Source organism: Phodopus roborovskii, unplaced genomic scaffold (genome assembly GCF_943737965.1).
Source record: "Phodopus roborovskii unplaced genomic scaffold, PHOROB, whole genome shotgun sequence".
NCBI classification, from domain to species: Eukaryota; Metazoa; Chordata; class Mammalia; order Rodentia; family Cricetidae; genus Phodopus; species Phodopus roborovskii.
Window position 1 is genome coordinate 10,587,453 of NW_026126516.1, and position 9,851 is coordinate 10,597,303.

At 54.5% G+C, this 9,851-nt stretch overlaps 2 protein-coding genes across 2 annotated transcripts in view; one reads left to right on the plus strand and one right to left on the minus strand.

The window, feature by feature from the left end:
- The window catches only part of Dync1h1 (dynein cytoplasmic 1 heavy chain 1), a 61,013-nt gene extending 56,167 nt beyond the window's left edge, over positions 1–4,846 (plus strand). The window contains exons 68-77 of the mRNA XM_051196621.1: positions 21–134; positions 713–883; positions 1,067–1,284; positions 1,378–1,481; positions 2,623–2,834; positions 3,051–3,204; positions 3,597–3,739; positions 3,887–4,055; positions 4,240–4,367; positions 4,495–4,846. Coding sequence (XP_051052578.1) covers positions 21–134; positions 713–883; positions 1,067–1,284; positions 1,378–1,481; positions 2,623–2,834; positions 3,051–3,204; positions 3,597–3,739; positions 3,887–4,055; positions 4,240–4,367; positions 4,495–4,623 — 1,542 coding nt within the window. The 3' untranslated portion in view covers positions 4,624–4,846. The remainder of the gene's footprint in view (positions 1–20; positions 135–712; positions 884–1,066; positions 1,285–1,377; positions 1,482–2,622; positions 2,835–3,050; positions 3,205–3,596; positions 3,740–3,886; positions 4,056–4,239; positions 4,368–4,494) is intronic.
- Positions 4,847–6,842: 1,996 nt separating this feature from the next.
- LOC127231025 (uncharacterized) lies at positions 6,843–9,631 on the minus strand. The gene is made up of 3 exons (XM_051196399.1): positions 9,518–9,631; positions 9,033–9,083; positions 6,843–7,394 (listed from the first exon to the last, which is right to left on the minus strand). Exons 1-3 carry the CDS (start codon positions 9,614–9,616, stop codon positions 6,843–6,845), a joined length of 702 nt encoding a protein of 233 aa, XP_051052356.1. The 5' UTR covers positions 9,617–9,631.
- Positions 9,632–9,851: the final 220 nt, after the last annotated feature.

The window sequence follows — 9,851 nt, forward strand, 5'->3', positions numbered from 1 at the left end:
CCGCCTTCTCCCTCCCTCAGGTGCCAGTGAACCTGCTCCGCGCAGGCCGCATCTTCGTGTTTGAGCCACCACCTGGGGTGAAAGCCAACATGTTGAGGACGTTCAGCAGCATCCCCGTCTCCCGGATATGCAAGGTAAGGAGCACACCCCCTGGAAACTCCTGCCCAGAAACCCAAGCCCAGATGCTTTCCTATGCACGGGGAAGGCAAGAAGAGTGAGTAGGTCTCAAGTGAGCAGATGCATCCCCAGAACTGTGACCCTGAAGCCACTCACTGCCCCTGTGTCACGTGAGGACAAGGGTGCTTGAGAAGGATCCCTGTCGGTTCTGTTTTACTTAGTGCCCAAAACTACTGTTTGGGTCCATTTTTAGAAAGCCTGTCTTCTGTAGATCTTTGTGAGTTCAAGACCAGCCTGGTCTACTGAGTGAGTTCCAGGACAGCCTCCAAAACTACAGAAAAACCCTATCTTGAAAAACCAAAACAAAACACAAAGGAAAGCCTGTCTTGTAGAGACCCGTCTGAAGTCAAGTGCCATTGTATCTGTCCTGGTCCTTACAAACGGGGCTCTCCATTCCCTCTGCCTTACCATCGCACTGTGCTGCCGCAGTCCAGGTGGCTGTGGTACAAGGGCGTGAGTCACTCTAGTGTCTGGTGTCCTTAGACAAACACATGATGCTCTCTGACCATTGTATCCGCATCATTTTCCTCTCTAGTCCCCGAACGAGCGTGCCCGCTTGTATTTCCTACTGGCTTGGTTTCATGCCATCATCCAAGAGCGCCTGCGCTATGCTCCACTGGGATGGTCAAAGAAATACGAATTTGGAGAGTCTGACCTTCGATCGGCTTGTGACACAGTGGACACATGGCTGGATGACACGGCCAAGGCAAGTAGGCTACACCACACCAAAGATGCCAGTGTGCACCTAGGGAAAATCATACTGACCATGTATATAGCACTTGCTGTATGAGAGTAGGTACCAAGTAAGCAGATGCCAACCCCCCCCCCCCCCGGCTTAGAGCCAGCACCCTCCAGTGTCCCCATGTTCCCCTGCCTCTCTTCACCCCAGGGCCGCCAGAACATCTCACCTGATAAGATCCCGTGGTCTGCCCTGAAGACCCTGATGGCCCAGTCCATCTATGGCGGCCGCGTGGACAATGAGTTTGACCAGCGTCTACTTAATACCTTCCTGGAGCGTCTGTTTACAACCCGCAGTTTCGATAGTGAATTCAAGCTGGCCTGCAAGGTTGATGGGCACAAGGACATTCAGATGCCTGATGGTATCAGGTCTGGCTGCCTGTGGGGACAGAAGTCATGTGGAGTGGGTGTCTGGGGCCAGTCTTCTTCCCAACTCTGATTCCAAATGCCTTGCTTCCTCAGGCGAGAGGAGTTCGTGCAGTGGGTGGAGCTGCTGCCTGACGCCCAGACGCCCTCGTGGCTGGGCCTGCCCAACAATGCCGAGAGGGTCCTGCTTACCACCCAAGGTGGGTAGTGAGCGTCCTCACTGCTGGAGCCCTGCCCGCCCGCCCTGAGCCTGCTGGGTAGGGCTCGTTCACCTCTGTGGAAAGAAAGGTACATAAAGAAGGCTGGCTTTTAGTTCACGGTTGGAAGCACTGACAGGGGCTGGGTGGTAGGAGGCAAAGGCAGAAAAATGGAGTTCGACATCTGATCTACACGGCAGGCCTTAGGTTACATGAGACCACGCCTCAGACAACAAAGCATACCTTGTATTAAGTAAGTCACTTTTTATTAAGCTGTTTTACTCTTCACAACACTGGGCATAGGACCCAGAGCCTAACAGAAGTTAGGCAGAGGTCTGTGAGCAAGCCCCAGACACTCCAGCGATGTTCTAAAACAACCATTTAGAGCCAGACTTCATGGCTCCTATCTGTGATCCTAGCACCTGTATCGAGAGGCAACAGGGTCAAGAGTTCTAGGCTAACCTAAGCTCCTTGAGAGACCCTTATAAAAACATCAGTTGAGAGGGCTCAGTGGCGACAAGTGACTGCTGCAAAGGCCTGATGCCCCGAGTTCTGTTCCCAGAACCCAGTCCTCAGATGTCCATACACGGCGGCCGTCCCTGTGCCTGTACTCACACAAGCCATAGACACATGTGGTCCTCAGATGCAAGCCAAAGGACTCCTCGTCTCTTTCCTTTTTACTTGCAAGGTTTTATTGTTTGGGGTCTGTTTTGAGACAGACTCGCTGTAGTTCAGGCTATCCTGGAACTCATTGCTCTGCGTGCCTCAGCGTCCAGACGGCAGAGAAGCTCTCCCTGGGAGAGAGACAGGCAGACAGGCCAGGCACTAGTGTGCCTTCAGTGGACACGGGCATGGTTGATGTGGGCAGAGTCCAGAGAAATCCCAGCTGCCAGTTCAATCGTCCCCACAGCAGATAGAGCGCATGGCTTCTGTAGCCCATAGCCGGGTGGACATACTGGAGCAGTGTGGTGGGACATACCCAGGCCTCTGCTCTGCCTTATTAACCCTTGATTGACTTGGGCCAGTCTTCTACCTCTCGCTGGGCCGTGATCCGTGATTTAGATCACGTGTGGCAGAGTGCAGTCCCGTGGGCTGCTGTAGTGTCTCGATGTTGAAGTCTTCCTCTTGCCCGTGACTGGCCTAGGTGTGGACATGATTAGTAAGATGCTGAAGATGCAGATGCTGGAGGATGAGGATGACCTGGCCTATGCAGAGACAGAGAAGAAGACAAGGACAGACTCCACATCCGATGGCCGTCCAGCCTGGATGAGAACGCTGCACACCACGGCATCTAACTGGCTGCACCTCATCCCACAGACGCTGAGCCCACTTAAGCGCACTGTGGAGAACATCAAGGTAGCTGGGCTGGAGCCAGTGTTGTCTTGAACTGTCCATGATCTGAGCGTTAGGGGCAGAGGTCATTGTTTATAGGAGGAGCTGGTGACAAGGCAGGGGCCACACCACGGCTCTGCTGACACTCTGGGGCATGAGGTAGAGCCTGGGCCCTCTTAAGGTTGACTGGCTTCTGTCGCCGGATTTCCTTGTCTCCAGCCCTCTTTTCTTTGGTTTTAGGATCCTTTGTTTCGGTTCTTTGAGAGAGAAGTGAAGATGGGGGCCAAGTTACTCCAAGATGTGCGCCAGGACCTTGCTGACGTCGTGCAAGTGTGCGAGGGGAAAAAGAAGCAGACCAACTACCTGCGCACACTCATCAACGAGCTGGTGAAAGGTGCCGCGAGTCGGGCTTTGCCGCACTGTGCACATACTCCCTCCGGGTGACTCCCAAGCGATGGAGGGCCTTAGAACACCTGGGTTTCCCTCGACTTGCCTAGTTTTTGTGCAGCTTCTGTGACGTTTAGGGGTAATGCAGTGAAGGGGGACACAAAACAAGCAGGACGAGAGGTCCCCAGTCCAAAGACTGTGCGCTTGCAGTGGTGGGCCTCGGTATTCACCCCATACTCCCGGGACAGGCAGGCCCTGGGCTTTCTGGGTGTGGACAGGGTGCCAGGTACTGCAGCAAGTAGGGCCGAGCTGTGCAGCTGCTGCCAGTCTGAGCCGCTCCAGCTGCTGGGGAGTTGGCAGAGCTGATGCCAACACCTGGGCCTCCATTCCTTGCTGCAGGGATCTTGCCTCGGAGCTGGTCCCATTACACGGTGCCTGCAGGCATGACGGTCATCCAGTGGGTGTCGGACTTCAGCGAGAGGGTCAAACAGCTGCAGAACATCTCACAGGCAGCTGCGTCCGGTGGTGCGAAGGAACTGAAGGTGGGCAAGCATGACCCTTGACCCTGGGGAGTCAGGGTAGCACCTGTTGTCCAGACTCGGGTGGGAAGTGTCCTTTAGGATGGCACTGGGGACAGCCCGGGTCTGCGCCTGACCTCTCTTCTCCCCTGGGGCCTGCTGTTTCTACAGAGCATCCATGTGTGCCTGGGTGGCCTCTTTGTGCCGGAGGCCTATATCACTGCCACCAGACAGTACGTGGCACAAGCCAACAGCTGGTCCCTGGAGGAGCTCTGCCTGGAGGTCAATGTCACTGCCTCACAGAGTGCCACCCTTGATGCCTGCAGCTTTGGGGTCACAGGTGAGGTGCAGTCTGAGTGCTCAGATCGCCATTGGTGTGTCCCTTTTCTGACGCCTGTTTCCAAATGAGTCAGTGCAGGCGGCCAGGAGAGCAGCCTGCTGAGCTGTGGGGATTCCTGTAAGCAGGTGGGGGGGGGGGGCGGGCTGGGTGCCACTTCAGCCCCGGGCTCTGTGTCTCCCCACAGGTCTGAAACTTCAAGGGGCCACATGCAACAACAACAAGCTGTCCCTCTCCAATGCCATCTCCACGGCCCTCCCTCTAACGCAGCTTCGCTGGGTGAAACAAACAAATGCCGAGAAGAAGGCGAACGTGGTGAGTTCCGTCTCCCCTTGCTCTGTGCCTCTGCCTGCCTGGCAGTGACCTCACCACAGCCCCGGACCCCTGCAGGAGCCTCCCTTCTCCAGAGTGAGTCACAAGCCCCTCTCTGTCTGTCCCACAGGTGACCTTGCCTGTCTACCTGAACTTTACCCGGGCAGACCTTATCTTCACCGTGGACTTTGAAATTGCTACAAAGGAAGACCCTCGAAGCTTCTACGAGAGAGGAGTTGCAGTTCTGTGCACTGAGTAAAGCTAGACTTTTCTTGGATTCTCTTTCTGGAATAGTTAAACTCCAATATTTAACATTAATTCATCCTTAAACGTTTGGAAAGTTTGATGGACTTGTGAAAGAGAGTGGTCGGTTTGCGCTGGAAGAAATGAAAGATGCTGCGGTTGGAAACAGTAGACCGGAAAGCTGAGTGTGTTTAGAGGGCAGTGGAATGGCTTGTTTTCTTATAAAACACTAAGCATGACAGGCTCCGCCTCTTGTGGTTGCTCAGTCTGGTGTGGGAATTCTTGCGCCGCACCCCCAGCCCACCTCGTCACCATGGTCACCGATACAGAAGCGGCCAGGTGAGGCCAGAGAGCCGCTCTTCATCGCGAGGCCACGCCGTCTGACACCTCCATCCTCCAGGGACTTTGTCTCAGACACCAATCCCGTTCCCCCACACCTCACTCCCATGCCACCCCAGCATGGCCTCCCAGGGTGGCAGTAGTTAGCCTGGCCCTAGCATGCGTCTCTCCAGTGACTGAGTGTGGCACTGGGTGGGCAGAGGCTGTTGTCACAGCTGTAAGGACTCCTTAGCAGAGGGCACTACCCTAACCCCCAAGGCTCTGGGGACAAATTCATGAACAGGACAAGTGACCCAGCCCTCAGGGCTGTAAACAAGCAGTGAACATTGTCCATGGGGCTCTCTTAGGGACAGGCGCAGGTGACCTGTACAAGCAGTGAACATTGTCCATGGGGCTCTCTTAGGGACAGGCGCAGGTGACCTGTACAGCCCACAGAAGCTCTTCGCTGCCTCCAAACACTCCTAGGATGCTGCTTGCGTCTCGGGAGGACTGCTGGGAACACCAGGCTTGTCTCAGCCCCATAACTGGACTCCTGGTCCTGGGAGCACCTCCCCAGGGAGCACCCCCACCCACCCCCTCCTACAATCAGAAGAGTCAGTCATGCTAGACAGTCTCCAGCAGCCCTACTGTCCTCCCTGGTGGAGCCAGCGGGGCACTGCTGAGCAGGACCCTACCCGTAGCTAATGCTGGGATGCCCCATCAGCGCCCAAGGTGGGCCTTGCCCGTCCAAGAACGGTCGCCTCCTTAGGGCACCTTCTTTATTTGTACTTGGAACCTTGTGTTCCTCGTCCTGCCACCATGGGGATGGCACTGATTGGAGAGGAGGTGGAACCTGGACCTCCGGTGGCTGCCTCACGCGTGTCCCTCCGTTACCTACCGCAAAGGAAATGACAACAATGTAAAGGCTGGCAAGGGCAGGACAGGGAAACTCCACCCACAGCGGGCCCGGCGCCACAGAGCAGTCTTCTGAACACGCTAGGGATGGGGGATCTGGCCTGCCCCCCTCGCCCGGCCCGCCCCCTCGCCCGGCCCGCCCCCTCGCCCGGCCTGCCCCCTCACCCGGCCCGCCCCCCTCGCCCGGCCCGCCCCCCTCGCCCGGCCTGCAATCCAGCAGTCGGGAGATGAGGCAGGAAGGCTGCTGAGGCTGGAGGCCCAGTGACAGCCATTGGAACCATCCCTGAATTGCAATGTTTTTTAAGTATTTTTTGGCATTTGTGTGTGTGTGTATGTGTGTTTGTGTACACAATGTGCACAAGCACATGCCACTATGTGTTCCTGTGTGGAGATCAGAACAATCTATGGAGATGGTTCTAGCCTTCCACCATGTGAGCCCTAGGGATTGAACTCTGCTCATCAGCAAGCCCCTGACCCTCTGAGCCGTCTCCCAGCCCTGCACACCCATTTTTAAGCCAGATGGTAGAGGCTTGTTTACTGGCAGTTGAGATTCAGTTCCTGGCTCTGTGCTGACCCCATGCCCCATCCTGTGCTGACCCCACGGCCCCCATCCTGTGCTGACCCCACGGCCCCCATCCTGTGCTGACCCCCATACCCCATCCTGTGCTGACCCCCATACCCCATCCTGTGCTGACCCCACGGCCCCCATCCTGTGCTGACCCCACGGCCCCCATCCTGTGCTGACCCCATGCCCCATCCTGTGCTGACCCCCATGCCCCATCCTGTGCTGACCCCATGCCCCATCCTGTGCTGACCCCCATGCCCCATCCTGTGCTGACCCCCATGCCCCATCCTGTGCTGACCCCCATGCCCCATCCTGTGCTGACCCCATGCCCCATCCTGTGCTGACCCCCATGCCCCATCCTGTGCTGACCCCCATGCCCCATCCTGTGCTGACCCCCATGCCCCATCCTGTGCTGACCCCCATACCCCTATCATGCGCTAACCAGGGCCCCTGGGCTGGGCTGCATACTTCTTCTTTTTCTTAGTTCTCTCAGGCTCCGAAAGTAAAAGCTCCAGCTTCCTCTTAGAAAGTGACAGCCGGGGTCCCTTGTCTCTCTCATTCCCAAGTCTGGGAGGCCGAGTTGCTCTCGCTCTGCTCGGCAGGTGTCTGCTCGTCTCTGCCCTCTCCACAGGAATGAGGGGGTTGGCAGCCCTTGTCATCCTCCAGTCCTCTGGTGGTGGAGACAACCTGTTAGGCCACCCATTAACCTCCTGGGGGCCATGTGCCTTTAGTTCCCCCTCAGGCTGCATGTCGACGTCATTGACTTCCAGGGCTATGGGGACCCAGCCAGAAGTTTTTGTGGTGAGGTCTGGAGCCTTTGGTGACAGCAAGTCTTCCACACTGGTTTCCTCAGCAATCTTGAACCTCAATGTGTAGGAAGGTGCATTGCGGTTCCTGTCACCCAGGAGGCGGTAGGCACGCTGGCGATAGTTGCGGTAGGTGGAATGACCTGGGGTATCTTCTGAGTCACCATCATAAGGATCTAAAAACTGATGACAAGAGTTGTTTGATGGGGGACTGCAGAGATGGCTCAGAGGTTAAGAGCACTGACTGCTCTTCCAGAGATCCTGAATTCAATTCCCAGCACCCACATAGTGGCTCACAACCATCTGTAATGAAATCTGGTGCCCTCTTCCATCCTGAAGGCATACATGCAGGCAGAATACTCTATGCATAATAAATAAATTTTTAAAAAAAAAATGTTTTTAGGGCAAGGGCCTGATTCTCAATTCCCATCACCACAGAATTGAAAAGTTTCTGAGCCAGTGGATGTTCCTAGCAGCAAGCTAGTGTGTAAAAAACTGTCTCCATCACTATAATGGCAAATTTATATGATTTGTTTTGCATCTAAACCTTTTAGACAAGGTCTCTTGGCCTCGTAGCCAGATAGATGACCCTAAACTTCTGACTCTCTTGCAAAAACCTCCCCATTGAGGGATCTTTCTGGGGATCTGACAGAGCCTTATGAATGCTAGACACACTCTACCTACCAAGTTACCTCCCCAGATTTGGGGGATGCTATTATTATTATTATTAATATTATTTGTAAAGATCATCTCACTATGTAACCTTGGCTGGCCTAGAGGTATGTATGTAGACCAGGCTGTCCTCACACTCAGATCTGCCTGCCTCTGCCTCCCAAGTGCTGGGATCAAAGATGTGCCACCACAACTAACTTATTTTGCTTGTATAAGACAGGGTCTCAGGCCAGAAAGTCAGCTGTTCTGTTTCTAATACCCACATGGCAGCTCACAACCTTCTGGAAGGACACCTGGGCACTGCATTCATGTAAGCAGAATACCCATAGATGCAGAAATAGATCATTCCAAAACACTGAAAGACAGGGACTCAGCCGGGCCATGGTAGTACACACCTTTAATCCCAGCACTCAGGAGGAAGAGGTAGGTGTGTCTCAGTTCAAGACCAGCCTGGTCAACAAAGTGAGTTCCAGGACAGAAAAATCCTGTCCTAAAAAACCAAAAACATAAATAGAATGGAAGACAGGGTCCCATGTAGCCCCAGCTTAGCTTTCAGGGCTACAAAGAGAAATCCTATTCTAAAAAATCTAAAAACTTAAGTAAATGAAGAAAATTAATTTAATTAAAGACAATGAAGGCCCTGGCTAGTCTTCAACTTCTCATCCTCCTGCCTCAGCCTCATGCCACCTGCCCAGTGCAAAGCTTTTTTGTGGGTGTTTGAGACAGGTCTCTCTGTAGCCCTGGCTGTCCTGAAACTCACTCTGTAGACCAGGCTGGCCTCAAGCTCACAGAGATCCACCTGCCTCTGCCTCCCGAGTGCTGCGATTATTAAAGGTGTAATCCTTTTAAGGATGCTTGCCTGGTCCTTTGGGAGTCCAACTTCTGCTGCAGGGATCAGAACTCGTGTCTGCCCTTTCATGCACTCTGTGGGCTATTTTGTCAGCATCTGTTCCTGTCTTGTGGTGGCACTGCCTGTTGTCCCAGCACTCAGTAGACAAGAGACAGGCCTGTCCTTCGTTGAGTCCAGCCTGGGCTATGTAGTGAGACACCCCGCCTTTAGGCTGCTTGGACTCTGACCCTCACAGCCCCTCACCAGACTGGCCTTGACTTTGGAGGGTTCCCTCAGTCTGGACTAGGCCTGAGACATACCTCTCTCCAGATGCCTTCAGCAAAGTCCATGAGGTTCCTTCTGGAGCTGACCTGTGAGTAAAGGCTTGATGCTGATACCGCCATGGCAGCTTAACACACAGGGCACATGCTCACAGTTACCCTGGTAAGGAGGGGACCCTGGACAACAGTCCTCCTGGAGCCTGGCACAGCAAAGGGATCCCTTCTCAGGCACAGCGCTCTGATACTTTATGGTTTGGGGCCCAAAGCCAGGAGGTGGAGTGCACAGAACTTTCCTTCTCAACGGGTCAGTGGGTCGGGTCTTCCCACATATGCAGAGGCAGCAAGGCTTACAGAGCTCACACTGGAGCCCAGGCCCCGCCTCTGGTGGGCCAGCACTTTCCCACTAGCTCCGAGCCACTGAGGAAGACTGGAATATGAATACTTTTAGTTTTGCAAAGGGAGGAAGGGATACAGAACTTGCAGGGGTGGATGGTATCCCTCCCCCACCCCCAATAGGAGGGCACCTGAAGGCGATGGCGAGCCTGTCTCTGCCACTTCCGGAAGCCAGCTGCACTGAAGGCTGCCTTGATGCAGGTGGGTCGGCTGGGCCTCAGGCTGGCCATCCCTCAAGGCCAGGCACGGACTTTCATCTAACTAAAAATACCATGTTAGAGAACGAAGCCGGGGTCAGAGGTTCTAGCACAGGGAAGGGCAGGCTACAGAGGACAGGAAGCAAGCTTTGTTTCTGAAACAGTCACACCTACTCTGAGGCCCAGGCTGGCCTTGGTTCAAGGCCAGCTTGGGATGCAGAGAAAGACCTTACATCCAAAAAAAAAAAAAAAAAAAACAAAAAACAGT

Bases quoted from the DNA above. Each gene is read 5' to 3' on its own strand.
- LOC127231025 (XM_051196399.1), bottom strand. From the start codon at position 9,616: ATGGCCAGCCTGAGGCCCAGCCGACCCACCTGCATCAAGGCAGCCTTC. The intron at 9,084-9,517 runs GTGCCCTCCTAT...CTTTACTCACAG, and splicing joins AGGCTCGCCATCGCCTTCAG to GTCAGCTCCAGAAGGAACCT. The intron at 7,395-9,032 runs GTATGTCTCAGG...TCTTGTCATCAG, and splicing joins CTGAAGGCATCTGGAGAGAG to TTTTTAGATCCTTATGATGG.